This window comes from Aotus nancymaae, unplaced genomic scaffold (genome assembly GCF_030222135.1).
Source record: "Aotus nancymaae isolate 86718 unplaced genomic scaffold, 86718_ANA_hifiasm-v0.15.2.pri h1tg000019l, whole genome shotgun sequence".
Classification (NCBI taxonomy): Eukaryota; Metazoa; Chordata; class Mammalia; order Primates; family Aotidae; genus Aotus; species Aotus nancymaae.
In genome coordinates, this window is record NW_026988431.1 from 47,397,586 (window position 1) to 47,422,987 (window position 25,402).

The window sequence follows — 25,402 nt, forward strand, 5'->3', positions numbered from 1 at the left end:
ACAGAACTTCTCAAGAGAATGGCCTTTATTTCTCCAGACTAATTAATTCAGTGGATTTTTTTTTTCAAGACAGAGTTTGGCTCTAATTGCCCAGGCTGGAGTGCAGTGGCACAATCTCAGCTCACAGCAACCTCCGCCTACTGGGTTCAAGCAATTCTCCTGCCTCAGCCTCCCAAGTAGCTGGGATTACAGGTGCCCGCCACCACGCCCAGCTAATTTTTTGTATTTTTAGTAGAGATGGGATTTCATCATGTGGGCCAGGCTGGTCTTAAACTCCTCACCTCAGGTGATCTACCTGCCTCGGTCTCCCAAAGTGCTGGGAAGACAGGCAATTGACACACTCAGCCAATTCAGGGATTTTTGTCAGGCAGCTACTTTCTGTGAAGTGCTATTCTCAGTGCTGGGATGTAGCAGGGAACCATACAGAGATCAAATCTCTGCCCTTAGGCCCATATCCAAGTGAAGACCTGATCCCCTTGGGCTTCCTGCTCTTAAGAAGGGTAACTTTGGATGGAAGGGAGCTTTTGCCAGTCTGCCTGGGCAAATGGCCTGCAATGAGCTGGGATGATAGGAAAGCATTTCTTCTTGATCCAATTAAAAATAAAGAATCATTTCAGGTAGTGGTAAGTGCAGTGAAGACTCTAAAGCTGGTGATGTGATCCGGAGTGAGTGCTAATTGGGGCAGGGGTGGGGATATGCACTCTAACTTAGGTGGTGCAGGAAGACTTCTCTTAAGAGGTGATATTTGAGCTTTGAGTGAAAAGAAGAAGTCAACCCTTCTGCATTAGGAAAATGCAGAGCCAGATGTTTCAGCAAAAGAGAACAGCAAATGGAAAACCTCCAAGGAAATGAGTTTAGTGTTCTCAAACTTGGCTTGAACATGGAGAATGTGGCTGGAGCAGAATAAACCAGGGAGAGGGTAGCGGTCAGTGGGCAACCAAAGCCAGTTCATCTAAGAGCAGAGCTACCCCAGTGCTGTCTGTGGGCCATCAGTCCTCAGGCAGTTACCAGCCTGGTATGTGGGAAGCAGTTTGACATTTTTGAAGCACCAAAGCATGTGATGATTTTAACAATTAATTTATTTTTATTGTTTTTCTAAAAACTCTTGGTCTGCAATGTATTCAAGGGGTGGGGACTGGTTCTCTACCGGAGAGATTTCGAGAAGCACTGATTTAGAGCCACATAAACCATAGCAGGGAGTTTCAGGAACAAGGGCTCTGGGGCGGGGGACAGAAGTTTGTTTCAGTGGGACAAGCAATGAGAACCCTAACCCCAATCCTGTTGGAGTAGTCAGAGGGAGTCCCGATGTTGGCTCGGACCATGGCATATAAGAGGAGATAGAAATGTTCTATTTTGGAGATAAAAACAACAGGACCAATGAATGGATTGGATGAGTTGGGGTGGCAGTAAGTGGAAGAGAGGAATTGATGACATTTAGATTTTTGGCATGAGCTGCTGGCACCATATGTTGAGTTGTTCCTTAATTAATCTTGGCGTGGCCTCTTCCTCTGGCATCCTGCTGAGGCCTCTCCATCAGATTGACAGGCTTCCTACTTTCACACCCAGTAGTCCAGTCTTCCTCTTTGTTTACCTTTAGTATCCTTTAGTTTTATTGACCATCCAGCTCTTTCACGCTAACCCCTTTTTTTGAGGTTATTTTTTTCTCAGCCTCTTATCTTTGCTCTCTTAGTTTGCCTATCACACCTATGACCATTCCTCTTTGCTGTATGTTCAGAAATGCAGCCTGTCCAAAACCAAACATCAGCACTGCCCGTGGCTTTCCGCAACACACACACTTCTGTAAATGGTACTATTGGCACTGTTTTGCGTTATCCAGTCTGGAGACTGGGTGCTGTTTTTGATGCTTCTCTGTCAGAACAGATCCATCACCTGCCAGTTCTTCCTGTGTAAAAGTCTGTTTCATCTTTCCACATGTTTCCATTCCACTGCCCCCTTCCTAGCTCAGTCACATCATATTGAACTACCCTGATAGCCTCCTAGCCATTCTCCTCTCCCATCAGTACGGTACTGTTTTATCACTAATCCCTAAGCTCAGCTCTAGTCTCGTCCTTCCCTTGCTTTATACACAGCAAGTGGGTTCCCAATAAATATTTTTGGGATTGACCCATAATTATTATAAGTAGCTTTTCTCTATCCAAGACGAGGTGGAAGAGTAACCAGGTGAGAAGAAAAGCTGCTTCCTATCTTTTCTATTTACTGCCCTTTTTCTTACTGCTGGAGCAAGTTTTTCCCAGATTTTACTTGTTTTTCAATGTTTGCTGTTAAGTATTGAGTCAAATGTTTTTTAGAATGTACATCTAAGTCATGTATACTGTGTTATAGCTGTTTATCCATTACAGGCCCTAGGTCATGGTATTATTAATGAGACAATAGTCTGTGAAAAATACAAAAGCCTACCCAGTATAAAAGGACAAAGAAAGAATGTTTTACTACTGTCATTCCTTTTTCCCTCTGGGCCTTTCAAGAGGAATGTGGGAGCCAGAGAGACCCCTTTGTCTGCCTTCATTAAAATGAAGCGCAGACAGCTGCAGCTGGCACACACAACAGGCTGTGGCAAGTGGAGTCCTTGGCTTCCTGCGTTTGCAGTAACATTTGGAGGTCATTTGGGTGTAGTGTGTACCATCAGGAAACATCTAGGGCATGTTCATGATGAATGTAAACTGTCTTCACTCATTATATTTCAGATATAGGATATGATTACCTTAGCCCATCGTCAAATATCCATCTCAAAACTTCTCCCTCACAGAGCTAGAAGCATAATGAATGTGGCTGGTGCTGTCAACCATCCAGACACCAATTCCTGGGCCTCCTGATAAAGGGGCATTGTCTGCAGGGAGTCTTTGAGCTTTTCCTGCTTCTGTTAATGATTTCATTAACAGGAAGTACATGGAATGGAATAAAATTGTAAATAGTGTCTCTGACACAGTCATATACTTCATCCTTAAAAAAAAAATCACAACATAAAGAGGACAGTTTGCATGGAAAAATTTTACTTATTGTAGGGCACAGGATTTTTTTCCTTGTCAAATCTAAATTCTAAGCCCAATAATAATCTTACATTTATCTAGTGCCTGTCAAAGGACTTGATCTTATGTGATCCTCACACCAACCCCAATAGGACAAGAGGTCTTTTATCAGCAAGGAAACAGATCATTGACTGACCCACTTCAGATTAACTGAAGGATTCTGGACCAGACATTTTAGGACCAAGCTAATATAATATGATAAACAAGAAATAATTTATTTAACTATATAGCATGTGACAAAAATCTAAATTTTAGGAATCTTAGTGGGCTAGGGATATTATCTTGCTTTAGGTAGATTTTTTAAAATTTAGCAAGTTGAGTTGGTATCTAGTTTTTTAAGGTCTTGTCTCATAGCATTTTTAATAACTTTTTTTCATGCTCTGGGTTTTCTTTTATGGATCAGTTTTCTGAACTAATCTAGTTGAATTGAATGTGTGAGGGAATGAACAAAAACAACCATCTTCACAATCCTATTCTTGACAAAGTTTCGAAGGACTTTTTTCGAAGGCCGTGGGTATAGAAAATTCAAAAAGAACCACAGGTAAATGTGTAGCTGTGAGAAGAAACACAAACGGTAACCGGTCGAATGCCATTTGGGGAGGGAGAAATGGAAGGTTAAAGAGCAACTAAGGGCTCTTTTTTTTATGTTGAGAAATCAGGAAAACCCTATTAGTGATGGAGTCCTCAGCCAGTGTTCTGTTCTATGTAGTCTCACCTGCAGCCCTGCCTCTGTTACTTCAAAGCCTACTTCCTGCTTTTTCAGTCGGTATCTATCTTTTCTAGCTGATGCCTGGTATTCCATAAGAAGTGAGACTTTGCTGTATCTTTGACTTTTGTGCAATTAAGTTTAAACCTACTGTGCATAATTAATTTTATGAGAGACAGGCCAAGGTGCTACTACAGCTGATAGGAAACTGTATAAACATCATTTCATGCCATGCAGAGAGAACTTGAGGGTTATGAAAAGACTGCATTTATGGATATATAAGTTAAAAGAGTCTCTTCTCAATTTAGTCTTCTTTCTCTACCTAGGTGAAATGTTTTGGTAGCATGCTCCATGTCAGCACACTGCTTGCTGTATTGGGTTTTGTGAGTGTTTTCTGTGTGTTCCTTCGTATTGAGGGCTGTGAAGAGCAAGGGACTCCAGTGTATTCACTCTGCACCCCCCACCCAACCCAGGGCCTGTGCAGAGTTAATGTGAGTGAAGGAAGGAGTGGTCAGGTTAGACTTGAAAGTTGAGACACACAGGCATGGTGGCTTACGCCTGTAATCCCAATACTTTGGAAGGCCGAGGCGGGTAGATCACGAGGTCAGGAGTTTGAGACCAACCTGCCCAAGATAGTGAAACTGCGTCTTTACTAAAAATACAAAAATTAGCCGCGCATGGTGGTAATCCCAGCTACTCAGAGGCTGAGGCAAGAGAATTGCTTGAACCCGAGAAGTGGAGGTTGCAGTGAGCCAGATCCCGCCACTGCACTCTAGCCTGAGGGACAGAGCAAGACTCCGTCTCAAAAAAAAAAAAAAAGATTAAAGAGAAAGTTGATATGCTGCAGGTAGACTTTAGTGCAGCATTGTTTATTCTGTCATTTTGGGCAAAGGGAAAAGTCTATGAACTGGGTGTGTGATAGATTTTGAATTCATCTTGATTGTTTCCTATTGATACGTCCCTGAAAAAAATAGATGTCTGTGAGTGAGCCCTAGACTTGATACATAAATTTAATAATGGGTAAGTCTATGCCCTGGTTTTTCCTGTCCTTTTGAATCCATCTTACAACAACTTAGTTCCTGCTTTAGAAATGTAGTGTTTTCTGCTTCATAGCTGAGGAAGCTCATTGGTAGGCTCTTGGAAGCCCCAAGGGAAGTCCTGCGGATTTGACAGCATCGAAGAGTGGGGTGGGGACTGACTCAATTGAAGCAGTTTCAAGAAGCGGCGCCTTTCAGTGATGGCAACAAGAAGTGTCTTGTTCTAGCCTCTGGAGTCCCTGTGAGGGGCAGCCGTGTTTAAGGGATGCCATTAGCATCCAGGCAGCATGCCACAGAAGTGAAAGATTTCATTTGGACTTTTGGAAACTGGTGGCAGGGCAAAGCCACCGCTGAGACTGGCCCCTCAGTGCTAGCGACGGTGTCTCTGTACAGGAAGATCTGCCTCAATGGCTCCAAGTTGCTCTAAATTGCTCCAGGAAGACAGCAGTATGGGCTGTGTATAACTTGTTTAGGTATGGCATTGAGACACACAAATGGGTCATTTTAGATTTCTCTTGGTGAGCAACTCTTCCATTCATGAAGTATTTAGTTTTCGATTGGGTTTGTACTTTGGAAATTCCACTTGAGCCTGAGTAAAAAATAGATCTTACTCCCAATAAAGAGATGATAGCAAAGATATAAGTGTTTGCCTGGGAATTATTTTACATGAAGTTGTGCTTTGCTTATTTCTTATAGAACTATAGTACAGCCCTTTGTCCTGTATTAGAGAGAGGGGTGTGTGTGTGTGTGTGTGTGTGTGTGTTTTGAGACAGTCTTACTCTCACTCAGGCTGGAGTACAGTGGTGCAGTCTTGGCTCACTGCAACCTCCACCTTCTGAGTTCAAGCAATTCTCCTGCCTCAGCCTCCCGAGTAGCTGGGACTACAGGTGCCTGCCACCATGCCTGGCTAATTTTGTTTGTATTTTTAGTAGAGACAAGGTTTCACCATTTTGGCCAGGCTGGTCTTGAACTCCTGACCTTGTGATCCGCCTGCCGAGAGAGAGGTTTTAAAAGCAAGACAGGCTCATTGGCTTCTATATAAATTGTGCATATTACTACTTGACACAACAACTTGACCAAGGCCCAGCCTCATCTTAATCTTTGAAAAGTCTGTCTGGACGTGGTGGCTCACGCCTGTAATCTTAGCACTTCAGGAGGCCGAGGCGGGCAGATCATGAGGCAAGGAGTTCGAGACCAGCCTGGCCAATATGGTGAAACCACATCTCTACTAAAAAAATATAAAAATTAGCTGGGCGTGGTGGCTGGTGCCTGTAATCCCAGCTACTCGGGAGGCTGAGGCAGGAGAATCATTTAAACCCGAGAAGTGGAGGTTGCAGTGAGCCAAGATCGTACCATTGCGCTCCAGCCTTGGCAACAGGGCGAGACTCTGTCTCAAAAAAAAAGAAAAAGTCTGTCTTTCAAGATACCACATTTTCCACCTTTCTTGCCTTCTATCATTATTTTGTAAACATCGGCTAGGTAACCCCACCTCTTTGATTTCAGACTGCCTGGGTTAGGTGCTTAACATACCAGATTTCCTTTGTCCTCTGAAAAAATAGAAATAATTTTGGTAATATTTTCTTTGCAAGATTGTTGTAAAAATTAGATGATACTTGGAATTGTTTAGTACCATAGCTGACATATACATGCTTCAGAATATTATTTAGAACAAGGCCTAATTCTGCCCTTCTGGAGTTTATAGCCTGGTAAGAGAAGCAGATGAGTCAGTAAATGATTGGACTCAATATGCGATGAGTTATAGGATCCATTCATTAGCAGATGTGTACTGAACCCCTATTATGTGTCAGGCAGTGTTCTAGAGATAATGCAGTGAACCAAATGGATAAGCTGCCTGCTTTTCTGAGGCTTACTGTTGACCAGCAGTGTAATAGAATTGTGCAGAGGGGATGACAGGATTATCAGACTGGGTTGAGGATGGAAGGATTGGCTTATGTATCAGAGGAGGCCCCCTGGAGGAAGTGAGCCTTGTGTTTTCAACATTGAGTGGGTATATGTTGAGCAAAAGAAGTGAAATACAAAAGCGTACACACTAAAGGATTTCATATGCAAAAAGTACAAAAGAGGCAAGGTAATAGAAATTCCATGGTAATGGAAAACAGAATAACAGTTACCTTTGGACAGAGGTTATTGATTGGAAAGGGACAGAATGGAACTGCCCGGTGCATCTATGTCTTGGCAAGTAAACGCTGTGCACACTTCGGTTTATGCTATGTATGTTATTCCTCAATAAGAAATTTAAATGGCAATAATGAGTGGGCATATCTAGGTAAAAACAGAGGGAAGGTATAGGAAAGGCTGGGGCCAGGGTGCCATGTTCCAGTGCGGTAAGTCCTCTCTGCCTGGATTAGAAGGATGCATGTGGGGATGAAGGTGGGGTGACAGCGACAAGCATCTGTAGATTCAGGCTGCTATGAGAGATTAGACTTTTCCCCCCAGATGTTTGTCATGAAGGCATTTTTTCTTAAGAATATAGAGTGGCACAGTAGAAATTGACTTTGGTTTGAATCACTTGCCTCTGAACTTCTGTCTGGTCTTTGCATCCTTCAAATGGGCTTTTGGGAGGATTACGTGAAATAGTGGATGTCACGTATCCAAGACTGAGTAATCTATAAAGAAAAAAAAAAGAAATAGTGGATGTCGAGTGTGGTGTCTGAATGTAGCATGTGTTTGATAAAAACAGAGACTTAACAGTATGTATATGGCGGGGCAGTATTAGTTGCAATTTTAATACTTGATTCTCAAAAAACGGGTAACTGCATTAGGTAGAACAGTCCTTGCTTATCTGAAACTTTTGATCCTTTAAGTAATTAATTTTTATGTAATTATAACTTAATATTACATTAAAAATATTTGTCATTTTTCCTGTACTCATTAAACCATTTTAGGCATTTGGGAACAGTGTAAAAGTGGCCAAAGAATTTCTATTTCAGTAAGGCTCATATTTGGCAAAATCAGTTGTATGAGGGATGACACAACTAAATATGTCAAGTTTCTCATCTTTTCTGAAAGGTTTGAGTGAGTGGGAAGGGGAGTAGGGAGGAAGTTGAGAAATTAGTAGGATTTTTAAAAAATGAAACTTACTGCTTTTGAAATGTTAAACATCAAATTATGAGGATGCAAAATATTGTTTGGGGATATAGTGTGTTTGTGTAATCAGCTCCTTATTAACTTTTAAACTGTCATATGAGAAGTTCCTTTTAATCAATAACAAGCCAAGTTCATTCAGAATCTTTTGACAATGATGACTAGTCTCTTGCTTATTTTAGATTTCCAGATTATCACTTTTAAACAACTCTAACCCTGTTTTACCATACCTCTCTGGAGAATCTGTTTTCTGGAAATGGCTTTGCATTGGCTGTCTAGAACACACTCCATTCTGTGTTTATACACCTTGAATCTCTCAGTTGGATCTGCCTTCTGTTTTAGGAGTGAGCGAGCCCGCTGGATAACTGCCCTGGGACACAGCAGCGGAAAGCCGCCTGCAGACCGAACCTGTAAGTTCTCTCAAAGGGAAGCCCACCTGGGAACATGGATGGGCTCTGCCCTCTGCTGGACGCCGGGTTACTAATGAGTTTACACCACCGCAGTCCTTGCCTGTTTCCTCCAAGGTTTCCTTCCTTCTGCTTTACACCAGAAGGGTATGATCCTTGCTTTGGAAGTCAAGGGGTCTGAATTCAAATCCAAGGTGCACTTCTTTGTTGTGGAAACATGGCAAATCATTGCTTAGCATTACAGGGCTATTTAACCATCTGCAAATCAGTTACACCATTATACACAATGGGGTTATTGTGAAGATAAGTTAAATAATATATGTTAAAAGCCCTACATGAACTGTAAAGCTTTTAAATTTTTGGCTGTTATCAATGAGCAATATAGTTAATAATGTTTAAGCCTTCTCCATACTGAGAGTCTGAAAAGTATTTTTAATCCAAAAGAAAATTAACAATTCTTTTTGACCTTCCAAGAAAGTGTGTTTCATTATTCTAGAGAATTAAAAACTGGTGCAGTAAAGGGTGGTGGTGTGTGCTTATTAGCTTCCTAACTTTGATGCTGTGATTCCTTAGGTTATTACAGTTGGAAGGTCAAATCCAAAGAATTAGGACAAAACATTATCCTGGAATCCTCAAAAATTACAGCTTTAAGCTTAGATTAAAAGCCAAAATGGTCCAAAAGTTTCCTAAAATCAAGCTTTATATTAAAAAGCAAATTAAGCAAGAAGTCACATGTCAGCATTTCTGAGGAGGTCTAACATGTCTTTTAAGCTTTTGGTTGGAACTCCTTTTTTTTTGTTGGTGGTGTTTTTTTGAGATGGAGTCTCACTCTGTCTCCAGGATGGAATACGGTGATGCAATCTCAGCTCACTGCAACCTCCACATCCCAGGTTCAAGTGATTCTCTTGCCTCAGCCTCCTGAGTAGCTGGGACTACAGATGTGTACCACCACACCCAGCTATTTTTTGTATTTTGTTTTATTTTTATTTATTTTTATTTTTTGAGCTCCCACTGTGTGGGAGGGGATTCCAGAAAGTTGGAAATGCCGTATTTTGTTTTTAGTAGAGACAGGGTTTCACCATGTTGGCCAGGATGGTCTCAATCTCTTGACCTCGTGATCCACTCGCCTCAGCCTCCCAAAGTGCTGTGATTACAGGCGTGAGCCACCGTGCACAGCCAGAACTGCTTTTATTTCTCAACTTTTTTGGAAGCTTTCATGTGCTGCTGCTGGGATGGGAAAACACTCTGATGAGATCCAGGAGAACTATGTCTATTGCAGATTTTGCATGGACTCAGCACATCAGCACCTCTCTCATGTCCCAGTTTTCCTAAGGCAAAATGGCTGTTTTCTGCTCCATTGTGTGACATGACAAATGACTCCTGATCAACCTGTTATTGAGGGGATTCATGCATCATAAAAGGCCTCTCAAATCTGAGGTTCTAAAATTCTAAAGCGTATAGCCAAGTAAGGGAATTGCTAGAAAAGATCTTCTGCTTATTGTTAGAAGCCCAACTTGGTTCCCTCAGTGCTGGCCCTGAGTTGCAGAGAAAAACGAGCCTCTAAGTACACTGTTGGATTGCACGTATTTTTTTCTCTGCTACTGGAAACTTAGTATGTCCTCTTTGCTGCAGCACTGACCCAGGTGGAAATCGTTAGGTCATTTACCGCCAAGCAGCCAGATGAACTCTCCCTGCAGGTGGCAGACGTTGTCCTCATCTATCAACGTGTCAGCGATGGTGAGTGGGAGCGTTCTTATGGGACACTCGTGGTCCAGGATTCAGAGTGCTATAGACCCGAGGAGTCTCATTTTGTCATCATAGCCTGTATTCCAAATCTTGATACGTGAATGTTTGAGATTACATACATGTACTGCTTTCTCATCTCTAAGGCTAATTTTGTTGCTTCTCTGTTCTTACTCCTTTCCTCTTCCCCAAGACTTTATTCCCCAAATCAATGGTTTACCAGAGGCCTAAAGATGACTTGGAGAGGTGTTCTGGGGACTTTGAAACATTTGCCTCTTCTCTTTTTGGGCTTTCCCTTCAGCTTTCTCATGTGCACCTGCCTCTCATCTATCTACACTTTATGATTCATCTGATTTGGTTTTGAATGTAGATGCAGTCTGATTTGTTATTCAAAAGGAAACCATGAAGTTTTCTTTGTTCCCCAGTCCCCCAGTGACCTAGTTCTCATCTCCAAAGATTCGTCCTTTCAGAAAAATCATTTTTCCTGCTGTCCTTACCCAAAGCATCTCCTTTGCCAGCTCAGCCCAGGTTCAGATACTCAGCCTTCTCACTTCAGGGCCTCTGCTCAGGCTCTTTCCCTGGAATGTCATTCATTCCCCCTTGAAACCTTTCCCTGTTTCATTCTCCTTACCTTTCATCATCCATGACAACTAGCCTGGAGAGCGATGCTGCCTCTCAGCTTTTTCATATCCTCCTTGGAGCCTGGCACACTCCAAATACTTGTTTGATGTGGACTCTGTTCTTTTTCGCAGGCTGGTATGAGGGGGAACGACTGCGAGATGGAGAAAGAGGCTGGTTTCCTATGGAATGTGCCAAGGAGATAACATGTCAAGCTATAATTGACAAGAATGTGGAGAGAATGGGACGCTTGCTAGGACTGGAGACCAACGTGTAGTCTCTCGGATGATCTTTCATTACTGCAAGATTTGCACGACACATAGTGGGCTGGTTGGTTCTGGGCTAGTTTTATTGTTAATTTTATCACAGCCTATTTAGTTAAAAGAATGAAAACACTTGCCTTTAAGCTTGCCAGGTTGTTCTGCTCTCTCTTGAGAAGAACTGTGGATACAGTTAGTTTGCACAGCTCAGTTTTTACCTAACCACACCCTTGCAGACCTCCTTAGAGGCTGAGCAGAATAGCTGAGCAGTCCACTTCAGGTATCAGGTCATCTCTGCTCCTCCTAATTTCACCATGTTCCGGCATTAAAAAACACATATCATATCCTGGTTTTCTCTATCCATGCTTTACTAAGGTTACTGTTTCTCTTTAAACACCCTTGTAAGGTTTTCCCAGCATTAGCAAGATTTTATATCTGTAAGGAATGTCCAGTTTTGTAAATATTTCCCTGTCTGTCTCTCTTTTTTTAATCTGATTCTAATGCTTTGTTGACTTTAAAAGCAACTGGTAGAGTTTAGAAGGCGAGCTGTTATGTTTTTCTAAACCTATTCCCAGGAAAGGGACATTGACACTTGAATTTTTGTCACCTTTTTCCTCATTAGAAGGAAAGTAGAAAGCCTTACTTTAAGGATTTTTTAAAAAAAAATCCATCTCACCCCACATTGGTTTTAGATAAGTATAGACTAACCTAAACTACCTTTAACAACATAGAATTTAGATGGTTTCACATTTGTGAGAAAACCATGAATACAGGACAGGGGTCCTACTCCCCACCCTCACCCCCGCCCCATGTCACCGAGGCTGGAGTGTGGTGGTGTGATCTCGGTTCACTGGGATCAAGTGATTCTCCTGCCTCGGCCTCCCGAGTAGCTGGGATTATGAGTATGCCAGCATGCCCAGCTAATTTTTGTATTTTTAGTAGAGATGGGATTTCACCATGTTGGCCAGGCTGGTCTTGAACTCCTGACCTCAAGTGATTCGCCTGCCTCGGCCTCCCAAAGTGCTGAGATTACAGGTGTGAACCACCATGCCCAGCCTCCTTTCTAATTAAAAAACTTCCCAAATGAGCTGATTAAAAAACCGACGTGAGGCTGCTTTGCCTTCAATAATACCTGGTTTTCAGCTGTTCCAGCTTGTTTCCAAGTAGAAATTAGCTGGAACACACTACAGTAATCTCAAGAAAGGGAAAACTAGGCCTTAAAAGATATCAAGAAGTCAGCTTGGTACCCAGTTGATACCTTTTGACCTTAGTGGGAATCCATAATCCATTCTATTTGCACTAAAAGCCTTACTTGCTGTATTCGGAGTCTCTCTTAACTGTGAGTTTCTGTAGAACTTTACTTTTTCCACTAGTGCACAGAGAGAGAAAGATTATTTTAATAGTTGGTTTCATGGAGGTGATGAAGGTTGGGAGATTAAGAGGGGGGAAATGATTTTTACTGGCAGCTATATTCCCTCTCTGTTCTATTTTCTTTAAAAAAGGGATAAAACCTAGCAAAGTGTACATTATTGGAAGACTCATATCTATATGTGACATGTCCCAACTACTGTCTGCTAACTAGTTAAAATTGTAAAGTTACAGAAACCCAGTTGAGGGGTAAGTGTGCTTGGCTCACACACCCTGCACCCTGCCACCTTGGCAGTGAGCCAGTGTGGGGCACTGGGGACTTTTAACCCTTGGATTGCTCTCTTTGACCTGTGCATACATTCTTAGTGTAAAAGACATTTCAGGTCTGAGTGCCTTGAGGTCTGAGCAACTGTGTTAATGAGTAATAGCAATGGACCACAGTGAGAGATGTCTTGGGGTTTGCAAAACAAGAATTCTGTCTCTTCTTTAATAATGTCACAGACATTTTAAAGGAGAGGCTAACAGGTTGTAATTTAATGTCATGTTTTATTTAGGAAGGAAGGTGAATTTGTGCTTGCACGGGAATCATTTTGTATTATTTTTGCTAATACCCAGTTGAAGCTAAAAAGCAACTATATGAATTCTGTGAATTAATTTATAAGTAAGAATGTTATACAGCTTTGGAAATACATGCATCTTATGAATCATAGTCTTATTTAGCAAGAAGATCAATGCTGTGTATTAAAGTGTTATATGGCAAGTATTTAACGCATTCAGTTTTTGATTTCAACCGTGAATAATTGTAACATAACATAGTATTTTTATCAAACCTAGTTGTTTCTATGAACACCTACCTGCTCTGAATTGTACATTGACTTCATTACTAAAGAACAACAATGTTCATTTTTGTCCCAGTAAATTGAGACTCCTTGTATACTTTCAGAAAAATTTGTGAATTTATAAAGATTTTGTAGATACTTGTCCTTTTGTGCTGATGTCATTTATTTTACTCTAGGTTGTTTTCAGTTAAGTATATAGTTTCCTGGATTTTTGGCCAAATCAGAGCTCTATTTAAAAGGCATTTGTGCTAGGCATGGTGGCTCACACCTGTAATCCCAGCACTTGGGGAGGCCAAGGTGGGCAGATCATGAGGTCAGGAGTTCGAGACCAGAACACGGTGAAACTCCATCTCTACTAAAAATACAAAAATTAGCCGGGCATGGTGGCACGAGCCTGTAATCCCAACTACTTGGGAGGCTGAGGCAGGAGAATCGCTTAAACTTAACTAGGAGGTGGAGGTTGCAGTGAGCCGAGATTGTGCCACCACACTCCAGCCTGGGTAACAGAGTGAGACTCTATCTCAAAATAAATAAAAGGTATCTGTAGCTAACATTTCAGGGGACTAATCTTTTCTCTTTGGGTACATGCTGGCATCAGCTGCTGTAGCAGACTAGAACATTTTCGGAGGTGGGTCATGCTATTTCTTCACATAACTGGCAATAAACTTGCAGGACTAAATTGCTTACCTTATATGGTGCACAGTTCCCTTATCCCCTGGAGCATATCCTGCCATTCATTTGGTCACCTCGTATTTGAACCTTAGTGGTTTGTGAAATTTTGCCACTTTGTGAACCTTGGTAGAAGTAAAAAAAAAATGACTTATGTTAGTTTTTTATTGCTGCATAACAAATTACCACACACTTAGTGGCATAAACAACACCCATTTATTATCTCACAGTTCTGTAGTCAGAAGCCTGGAAAAGCATGGGTGGGTTCCCTGCTTCGAGTTTCACGAGGCTCTAAGTGTTAGCTGACTGCCTTCTCATCTGGAGCTTGGTGTCTTCTTTCAAGCTCCTTTCTGTTATTAGCAGCATTCACTTCCTTGCTGTTGCTGAGCTGAGGTCCTTGTTTGCTTGCTGGCTGTCAGCTAGGGCTGCTCATAGCTTTTAGAGGCCCTTCATACCCTCGCCATAGGCTCCTTCCATCTTCAAGGCAGCAATGGCATGTTAACTCCTTTTCCCACTTGGAATCTCTGTGACTCCCTCTTATGCTACCAGTGGGAGAAAACTCTGCTTTTAAAGAACTTATATAATTAGGTTAGACTCATGGGATAACATCCCTTATGACTAACTCAAAATCAAATGATTTGAGACCTTCATTACATCTGCTAAATTCCTTTGCCATGCAAAATAAAAGAATTACAGATGTAATATCAGGGAAGGATATTGGGGGACATCTTAGAAATCTGTCTACAGCACCTTCTATAAAACCTTAAGATGCTTGAGGCTTGGAGTTTCCAGCATCTCTTGCAGCTAAGATACAGTTAGTTAGCTATGTTATAGGAAATACCAGTCAGATACCTCTATCGTAGGATATACCAATCAAATACCTCTTTCCTGGATTTTCACTCAAGCTAGTGATGGAAGAGGAGATAGAGAGTACCATCCCTGGAAGTAGCAGGATGCATCCTCCTCTTTGCTCCATCCCCTATCCCAAATCGCTGCTGCATTTTCCCTAGGCTTTGGCAAGCACCAGAGAGGCAGAGCTACCTGGTAGTACCATTATTAATGGTTAGTACCATTAATAATAACACTTGTCATGGATTTGGTCTCTAAGGGGCTTACTCTGATGTGGGAGTATGAATCTGAAAGATCTAAAGCTTTGCTTTCTGGGTTTCTAGTATGTTAAAAAGACCTGGAAGAAGAAAACACATCCTGTCTCTGGAGGAAACTAGCATCATCAGAAATAAGAGTTCTCAGTTATTTCTAAAAGCAAATTATCAAAGTTTCAGTCAACACTGAAACATGGCATTGTGATCCAGAAGAAACAAATACAGGGTCTACTCAAAACACACTTCAAATACAATTAATGTAGGTAGGTTTAGAATAAATGAATTTAAAAAATGTCAAGCAAATACCAATCCAAAAAAAAAAAAAAAAAAAAACAGCTGGACTGGCTATGCTATTATCAGACAAAGCCTTCGGAGCAGAGAAAATTATCAGGGACAAAGGGGGACACTATATAATGATACAAGGGTCAGTATGCCAAGAAGACATAAAAACCTTAAATATGTATGCAGCAAGTAATAGAGCTTTAAAATACATGAAGAACAAACTAACAGAACTAAAGGAGAAAACAGACAAATGACAATATAGTGTTAAGAGTATATAACAGAACACCAAGACCTGGAATATAATTGACATTTACAGTACACTACCCAACAATGTAAGATTATCAATTTTTTACATATAGGTAAGAATATGGTTTTCAACCATATTCTGAGTCATACAGCAAACTGACCAATGTACAAGAACTGAAATCACACAAAGTATTTTCTCTGACCATAATGGAATCAAACTAGAAATTAATCATAGAAAGACAAAAATATTTCCAAACATTTGGAACTTAAAACAGCACACTCCTAAATAATCTGTGTATTAAAGAGAAAAATATATAAAGAGGGAAATAAAACATACATTGGCTAAATGACATGAAAAAACAAAATATCAATACACATAGGATGCAGCTAAAGCAGTGCTTAGAGAATTTATAGGACAAAAAGCTTATATTAGAAAGCTAATCTTTCACCTCCAGAAATAATGAGACAAAATAAACCCAAAAAAGCAAACAGAAAGAAATAAGGTTTTAAATGTAGAAATCAGTAAAATTGAAAACAATACCAGAGAGAAAAATCTATAAAACATAGTTCTTTGAAAAATGAATATAGTTGATACACCTTCTAGCAATACTGACAAAAAAGAAAATTATGAATGTCAAAAAGATATTACAGATTCCATATTACATAAAAAAAGGGATATTACAAAAAACAATTTTTTTTACTGCTTCCCAGGCTTCTGATCAATACAAAAAAACTTTCCACACATAAATTTAACAATTTAGAGAAAATGAACCAATAAAACCAGAAACTACCAAAACAATGAATAATCTCATAATTACTAAATTCATAATTTAAAATAATTTATGAAAAAATCTCCAAGTGTAAATGGTTTTGCTGGAAAGTTCTACAACCACTTAAAGAATTAACAGCAATTATGCATAATCTCTTCCAGAAAACATGAGGAAGACAACAGTCCCCAACACATTTTATGAGGCCAGCATTTCATTATTAAAATTAAGCTACTATAGATTGGTATTCTTCATGAATAGAGAGACAAAAATCTTCAGCAAGACACTGCCAAATCCTATCCAAAAATATATTTTAAATATTACACACTGAGATCAAGTGGGGTTTATTACACAAATGCAAGGATTGCTCAATATTTAAAAATCAATTGATTTAATTGCTGTGGTTTGAACGTCACCCATAAATTTCATGTGTTGGAAACTTAATATCCAATTCGTATGTTGATTGGAAGTGGGGCCTCTGGAAGGTAATTTTAATCAGGGTTAAGTCCCTATGATGGGACTGGTGGCTTTATAAGAGACCTGAGATGGCACATACTCTCTTGCCCTCTAGTAATGTGATGTCCTCCACCATTTGTGACACAGCAAGGCCTTCACCAGATGCTGGTACCTTGGTCTTGGTCTAAAGAACTGTAAGAAAAAAAATGTATTTTCTTTTTTAAAAGTTATTTTTTATTATACTTTAAGTTCTGGGGTACATGTGCAGAATGTGTATGTTTGTTACACAGGTACACATGTGCCATGGTGGTTTGCTGCCCCCATCAACCCCTCATCCACATTAGCTATTTCTCCTAATGCTATCCCTCACCCTTCTCCCCACCCTCCAACAGGCCCCAGTGTATGATGTTCCCCTCCCTGTGTCCATGTGTACTCATTGTTCAACTCCCACCTATGAATGAGAAAATGCGGTTTTGGTTTTCTGTTCTTGTGCTAGTTTGCTGAGAATGATGGTTTCCAGCTTCATCCATGTCCCTGCAAAGGCCATCGACTCAGCCTGCATAGTATTCCATGGTGTATATATGCCACATTTTCTTTATCCAGTCTATCACTGATGGGCATTTGGGCTGGTTCCAAGTCTTTGCTTTTGTGAACAGTGCCACAATAAACATGTGTGCATGTGTCTTTATAGTAGAGTGATCTATAATGCTTTGGGTATATACCCAGTAATGGGATTGCTGGGTCAAATGGTATTTCTATTTCTAGATCCTTAGGAATCGCCACACTGTTTTCCACAACGGTTAAACTAATTTACACTCCCAACAGTGTAAAAGCATTTCTATTTCTCCACATCCTCTCCATCTATTATTTACTTTTTAATGAACGCCGTTCTGACGTGAGATGGTATCTCATTGTGGTTTTGATTTGCATTTCTCTAATGACCAGTCATGATGAGCATTTTCTCATATGTCTATTGGCTGCTTAAATGTCTTCTTTTCCGAAGTGTCTGTTCGTATCCTTCACCCACTTTTTGATGGGGTTGTTCGTTTTCATATTTATAGATTCTGGATATTAGCAGTTTGTCAGATGGATAGCTTGCAAAAATTTTCTCCCATTCTGTAGGTTGCCTGTTTACTCAGATGATAGTTTCTTTTGCTGTGCAGCAGCTCTTTAGTTTAATTAGATCCCATTTGTCAGTTTTGGCTTTTGTTGCCATTGATTTTCATGTTTTATTCATGAACTCTTGCCCATGCCTATGTCCTGGATGGTACTGCCTAGGTTTTCTTTCTAGGGTTTTTATGGTTTTAGGTCCTAGTTTAAGTCTTTAATCCATCTGGAGTTAGTTTTTGTATAAGGTGTAAGGAAGGGATCCAGTTTCAGCTTTCTGCATATGGCTACCCAGTTTTCCCAACACAATTTATTAAACAGGGAATCCTTTCCCCATTTGTTTTTGTCAGATTTGTCAAAGATCAGATGGTTGTAGATGTGTGATGTTATTTCTGAAGTCTCTGTTCTGGGAATTCCAATAGTCTATGTATCTATTTTGGTACCAGTACCATGATGTTTGGTTACTGTAGCCTTGTAGTATAGTTTGAAGTCTGATTTCAAAGCTGAGGCCTCCAGCTTTGTTTTTTCGCTTAGTATTGTCTTGGCTATGCAGGCTCTTCTTTTGTTCCATATGAAATTTAAAGTTTTTTTCCCATTCTGTGAAGAAAGTCATTGGTAGCTTGATGGGGATAGCACTGAATCTATAAATTAATTTGGGCAGTATGGCCATTTTCACTATATTGATTCTTCCTATCCATGAGCATGGAATGTTTTTCTATTTGTATGTGTCCTCTCTTATTTCCTTGAGCAGTGGTTTGTAGTTCTCCTTGAAGAGATCCTTCACATCCTTGTAAGTTGTAAGTTGTATTCCTAGGTATTTTATTCTCTTTGTAGCAATTGTGAATGGGAGTTCAATCGTGATTTGGCTGTTTATCTGTTATTGGTGCATAGGAATGCCTGTGATTTTTGTACATTGATTTTGTATCCTGAGACTTTGCTGAAGTTGTTTATCAGCTTAAGGAGATTTTGGGCTGAGATGATGGAGTTTTCTAAATATAAACCATATCATCTGCAAGCAGAGACAATTTGACTTCTTTTCCTATTTCAATACCCTTTATTTCTTCCTCTTGCCTGATTGCCCTGGCCAGAGCTTCCAATACTATGTTGAACAGGAGTGGTGAGAGACAGTATCCTTGTCTTGTGCCAGTTCTCCAAGAAAATGCTTCCAGTTTTTGCCCATTTAGTATGATACTGGCTGTGAGTTTGTCATAAATAGCTATTTTATTGAGATATGTTTCATCAATACCCCTCGTGCTTCCTGGTTGAGGTGACGCCCTACCCTGCTTTGGCTCATCCTCTGTGGGCTGTACCCACTGTTCAGCTAGTCCCAGGGAGATGAACCGGGCACCTCAGTTGGAAATGCGGGACTCACCCACCATCTGCATTGATCTTGCTGGGAGCTGCAGATTGGAGCTGTTCCTATTCGGCCATGTTGCCAGCAATCTGAAAAATATATTTTCTTTACAGATTACCCAGTTTTTTATATTCTGTTACAGCAACAGAAAATGACTAAGACAGTAATTCACAATATTAACAAGCTAAATAATCATATGGTTATTACATCAATTGATGCAAAAAAATTTGGAAAAACTATGGCTAAAAGTCATCTTCGATATTGTTTTATGCCATTTTTAATTTTGTAGTTATTGTGTATCTGTCAAAAGGAGCTTTTTGAGACAGGGTCTTGCACTGTTGCCCAGGCTGGAGTGCAGTGGCTCACTGCAGCCCTGACCTCCCAGGTCAAGCAATCCTTCCACCTCAGTCTCCTGAGTAGCTGGGACTACAGGCACATGCTATCATACCTGGCTCATTTTTGTAAACTTTTGTAGAGACAGGGTTTCACCATGCTGCCCAGGCTGGTCTTGAACTCCTGGGCTCAAATGATCCACCTGCCTTGGCCTTCCAAAGTGCTGAGATTATAGGCATGAGCCATCAGACCTGGCTAAAAGGATGTTTTATTTAATTTTGTTAAACTAATTTAAAATTTTAAAATATTTAGAGATCTAGTATGTTGGCTTCCATTTTTATTCTTATTCCAGACACCACAAAAACATTAGAAGTAGGTCTGTTGTGCCTTTGCTTGAAAAACCAAGAAAAAAAAATTGGCTTCTAGAACAAGTAAAAATAATGAAACTCTCTCATTTAACAAGAGAAACAGCCATTAAGAGAAAGTGAGGTGAATGGAAGCTATGGGAAAGATTAAAAATTGAAATATTTAACATAAATATACAGCTAGAAGGGCCTAAAAGATAAAAGTCACCAAGGAATCACTTTTTCATTAAATTAAAGCTTTGTTAAAATTAATTTTATTCCCAACCACGATGTTCACTGTGTAAAGGTAACATAATATACAAGGACTCAGAAATAGAAAAATGCAACTTAAAAATTTATACCAGACCATTAAGATATGAATCAAATTTAAGAACCAGAAAAAAAGGTAGTAACAATTTAAAAGTTCCCTATCATCCACAGTAGATTGGCTCTACAGTGCTTCCATATCAGCTATTTTCCTTATCTCTGACTTTTCCAATACTAGTAAATATTTTTTCTTATGTCCCATTCTTCACCTCATGACGAATATACAACCTCTTGCCTTCATAACTACGTAAAACTGGTGCTAGTCTCTCCTGGCACTTAATAACACTGGCTTAACTCTTACATTGTACCAACCAAGTCAAGAGCAGCAGCACATCTGGCCTTTATAAATGTCAAGAAATGTAAATAATAACTTTCTGGATCTCTAAAATTATTTAGTAATCCTCCTTCTCCCTAGTCAGATACAGCCTTAAAACCCCAATCATTTGACATATAAGATGAAAAATCAAAACCCACACAGAAATACTTAAGATAACTAAGGAAAACAGCAAACAACACAGGGAAAGATGATCATCATTAATCACTTTAGAAATACAAATTAAACCCACAATGAGATTGATTCCTCATTCACTAAAGGCTAAAACTAAAACAACAGCTAAAAATACCAGGTACTGGCAAGGATGTGGAACACTTTGACCCACCCTCCACATTGCTGTTAGGAATGTAAAATTTCAGCCAGTTCTGAAAACAGTTTAACAGTTTCTTATACAAACACACTTACCATATAATACCTTAAGCTTAGGTATTTACCCAAGAGAAAGGAAAACATATAACCACACAAAGACTTGTATACGTATGTTCATAGCAGCTTTATTCATAACAGCAAAAAAACGGAAAATAACTCAAATGTCCATCAATTGGTAAAGTAATTAACAACTTGTGGTGTGACCATAAAATGCAAGTACTACTGAACGATAAAACAGGAACTAACTACTAATACATGTAACAATATCAGTATCGCTAAAGTATTATGTTAAGTGAAAGAACATGGACACAAAGGACTATGTCTGACTCTGATTATCTGATTCTAGAAAAGGCAAAACAAACGTGACAAAAAGCAGTTCAATGGGTTGCCAGTGGGTAGAAGTGGGGGCAAGGGATTGACTACAAAGTGGAAAAAGGGAAATTTTTAGGTGAAAGAAATGTTCTGTATCAAGATTGTGGTGGTGGTAATTACATGACTATGTATTTGACAAAATTCACTGAATTGTATACTTAAATTGGTTAATTTTATTATATATAAAATAATACCTTAAAATTTCTTATAAAATAATACCTAAAGTTCATATATATCAAAATGGAACAATGGTAACATGATTTACTTTATATACTACATTTCCAACTATTCTCCAGTGAGGATGTATTGTTTTAAAATCAGAACAAAAATCCCATTAAAAACAATTAGCATATTATAAACATGAGTATACATGACCACAATGACTTATAAATAAATACAAACTCAGAGCTAAGAATAGAAAGAAATTTGCCACCATTTACATTGGGTAAAGAAGTACTAAAATTCCTCCTAAAGCATTTGTATAATTCATAACTTTAAGGGAAAACTTTGTTTTAAAAATGCAGTAAGGATAGAGAATGCCTTTCAATAATTGTTGTAAGTTCATCCAGAGCTTTTGCCCAATTAATGAATTAGGAAGGTATCACATGTGCTCAATATTCAAAGATGCTTTTGAAAGATTATTCAGTAATTTATTTCTTTTGCTTTTTTCTGGTAAGTTTCTGTTTCAGGTTTCTTTTTTTCAAGAGCTATTCTCTGTATTGCTCAAAATGATGAAACAGATTTTCCTTCTTAGTATCTTATTCTTTAAAACCACAAAAGAACAAAGCATTCTTAGACCTATTTTCTACTCAATAATGCCCTATTTTGTAAACAAAAGAAACAGAATGTAAGTAGCACCTTGGATTAAAATTTCCATCCTGATCAGCTGTACAGAGGGCAGAAATTGTAGGTAACAGTAACTGCTTTAATCTCTGTGAACACCTCATTAATTAATTAATTCCTCCAGAACATTTTTCACATTCATATGGGAATTAAATATTGATTTGCAAACACAGAACCAACTAACAATCTTTTTTACAGAATCTCTAAATCCTTTCTTCCAAGATCATTTTGGCCAACTGACTCAATTTAAACTGGATAATCAAAGCAAGGGAAAAAAAAAGCACAAACATAAACTTTCTTAGAGAGCAAGAAAGACCAGATGGTCACCTCAACTTTAGAGGCAAAACCAGTATATTAAAATATTGTGAAACGACTCTAAGGCCAGAATTCAGTGAGAGACAGATCACTTTTAGAAGACCAGCCAAGATAATGGACTTGGGACATAACAGGTTATGTACATTCCCAGGATTGGCAGCAGTACTCAAACAAGTGCTGTTAACGTATCACTGTAGCATTATCAATACATCCCAGTCATTGTATGATACTCTAACTCCTTTGGTTTCCTTGCATTTATTGGAAGGCACGTTAAAATTTGCATTTTTTAGAGTGCAGCAAAATGCTTTTCCTTTTTCTTTCTGCAGCATGTCCAGCACTTTTACACCTCCTGTCAGACATATAGGTTAAAACTCTTACATTGCAAAATCAATAGTATAATACTCAGTGATGGATAGGGTATGTTTCAGATTAATATCCTTTTTAACAGGTTAAAAATACCCTACTAGGGGCTGGGCACAGTGGCTAATCCCTGTAATGCCAGTACTTTGGGAATCTGAGGTGGGTAGATCGCTTGAGCCCAGGAGTTCAAGACCAGCCTGGGCAACATGGTGAAATCCTGTCTCTACAAAAAATACAGAAATTATCTGGGTGTGGTGGTGCACACCTGTAGTCCCAGCTACTCAGGAAGCTGAGGCAGGAGGATCACTTGAACCCAGGAGGTGAAGGCTGCAGTGAACCAAGATCACACCACTGCACTCCAGCCAGGGTGACAGGGCAAGACACCGTCTCCAAATGGAAAACAACAACAACAAAACAACAAAACCAGCAAAGAACTATCAATATCCTATTAAGTGGCTTAAACGATTGAAGGGTTATTATATCAAAATAAGTCCACATGTAGAACAGTTCTACAATGGGTTAATTCTGAAGCTTACCAGCATCACCAAAGACTCTGGTGAGTTCTATCTTTCCACTGAGCCAACCTCAGTCTATGAGTCCGTGTCCCCTTGTGATCATTAGTTGGCTGCAGCAGTTCCAACTATCAGAGTCAGACAAGACAATGTCCAGAGAGAGCAGGATTTTCTCCTCCAAGTCTATTAGTGAGTAAAACATTTCTCCGACAGCCCCTTGAAGATCACTAGGACATGTTTATGTACTCATGCCTTATCAATTATTCATAAGGAGGATAAGACCACATGTGATTAGCTTAGAAGAGCAAGATTCACTCTTGGGGAAAGGGTCCAACATATCTGGGCACAAAGCTGTGCAGAAGGGAACACCTGAATAAGCAAGCAAGAAGTGAGGGACAAAATGGTTGCTGGCCGGCAATCAACAGTATTTAACACAATCTGATAGGGCTGAAAATATAAAGCATGTGTTGTTACACTACCTGCCTTGGCTAAGAAGGTAAGTAGCAATAACAAAAAAAGGGTAGACATTACAAAAATATTTCAGGGACAAATAACAACTAAGATTCAGAGAGTACAGCCACTACTAACCTATGTGCTTTGCATGCATTAATGGATTTCATCCTCACAACTGTTACCTGTACAGTCGTCCCTCAGTATCTGTGGGGGACTGGTTTCCAACTCCCACCCCTCAAATACCAAAATCCATGGATGCTCAAGTCCTTTATATAAATGGCATAGTATTTGCATGTTACCTAGGAATATCCTCCCATATACTTTATCTCTAAGATTATTTATAATAACTAATACAATGTAAATACTATATAAATAGCTGTTAAAACTGTATTGTTTAGGAATGACAACAAGGAAAAAAAGTCTGCACATGTTCAGTACAAATATAACCATTCATTTCTTTTTTCCAAATACCTTCTATCCATGGTTGCTTGAATCCACAGATGTAGAATGCACGGATATGGAGGGTCAACTGTATATTACAGATAAGGAAAAAGACAGAGAAGCCAAGACATTGACTAAGTGACAGAGCTGAGACTGGAACTGCTCTCCATTGAGAGACTCATGCTCTCAACTGCTGTATTATGCTGCACAGGGTGATGCAAAAAGGGTACAAGTTTTAAAAATAGTAAAAATATCAAATCAACCAAGCCAAAGGTGGAAATGTAGAAACCAATCCAAGAAGTTGGCTGAGATTTAACATGCTACGTTTTATTAAATACTGGGCTTTATTACAACAAATTAATCTACTTCCGATAGAAGTTTCATTTAAAAAAACGTGGCTGTGTTCAAATTCTCACTTGACACTGCTTTTTGGCTGAACATTCTATTTTTACTGGTGGTATCATCAGTCATTATGAGCAAAAAGATTAATTTTGTATAACAGAACAAAGGAATTACTCAAGTGGTACAATACTCAATATATATAAAGGGAATATACTCCCAAAGAGTGGGCATGACCACAGCAGAGTATATGATCAGAGAACATATTGCTTTTATAGCATATATATGTATATATATAAAATAGCTCAATATAACATCAAGTCATGCTCATTAAGTCTTTACTACCTACTGAAGGTTTCTATCTTACACATGAAAACTGGTCATGTCCCAGGGTTTGGCATCCAGCCAAAATTTAAACTATGATGGAGAATGGCTGTAAAATTGGCTTTCAGACCACCTCTGAAAAGTTGTCAGATGTAATATCCATCCTGGAATCGTGGTGGAAAGTTCCTGGGAGTTGCCTTTTCCTGTGTTTTGATCAAGTCTATAATAGCTGACAGTACGGCACAGTCTCTGGATTTAGTGTCATTCCAGTCTACAGGATGAGGACTTTCAATTTTCTCTTGCAGAAGAATATCTAGTTCCTTTCTTAATTCCTAAGGTTGGAAAAATTACACATGTTCAACAAAGGCAGATATATTATCAAATAACATAATAAATGAAACTGATTTACCTGATACAAGGAGTTTCACAAGCAATGGTTCAAAAGCTAAAATATTCAGTGAGCAATCAACTAAAGTGTGGTTGTAAGTGAACAAGTGAAGTGCAATTAAAATTCACACTGCAATCACACTGAGCCATAGAATGGCTGGTTTGTTACCATCTCTAAAAACAATTCAGAAAAACCAGGAATCATTTTTTTCAAAATTATTTGCCCTGCTGAAAT

At 39.3% G+C, this 25,402-nt stretch overlaps 2 protein-coding genes across 2 annotated transcripts in view; one reads left to right on the forward strand and one right to left on the reverse strand.

Moving 5' to 3' along the window:
• Positions 1 to 13,272, forward strand: part of ARHGEF26 (Rho guanine nucleotide exchange factor 26) — a 133,549-nt gene extending 120,277 nt beyond the window's left edge. Inside the window, exons 13-15 of the mRNA XM_012437140.2 lie at positions 8,238 to 8,305; positions 9,935 to 10,039; positions 10,798 to 13,272. Of these exons, the coding sequence (XP_012292563.2) occupies positions 8,238 to 8,305; positions 9,935 to 10,039; positions 10,798 to 10,940 (316 nt within the window). The 3' untranslated portion in view covers positions 10,941 to 13,272. The remainder of the gene's footprint in view (positions 1 to 8,237; positions 8,306 to 9,934; positions 10,040 to 10,797) is intronic.
• Positions 13,273 to 20,930: 7,658 nt separating this feature from the next.
• The window catches only part of DHX36 (DEAH-box helicase 36), a 50,360-nt gene continuing 45,888 nt past the window's right edge, over positions 20,931 to 25,402 (reverse strand). The window contains exon 25 of the mRNA XM_021669542.2: positions 20,931 to 25,112. Within this exon, the coding sequence (XP_021525217.2) occupies positions 24,927 to 25,112 (186 nt within the window). The 3' untranslated portion in view covers positions 20,931 to 24,926. The remainder of the gene's footprint in view (positions 25,113 to 25,402) is intronic.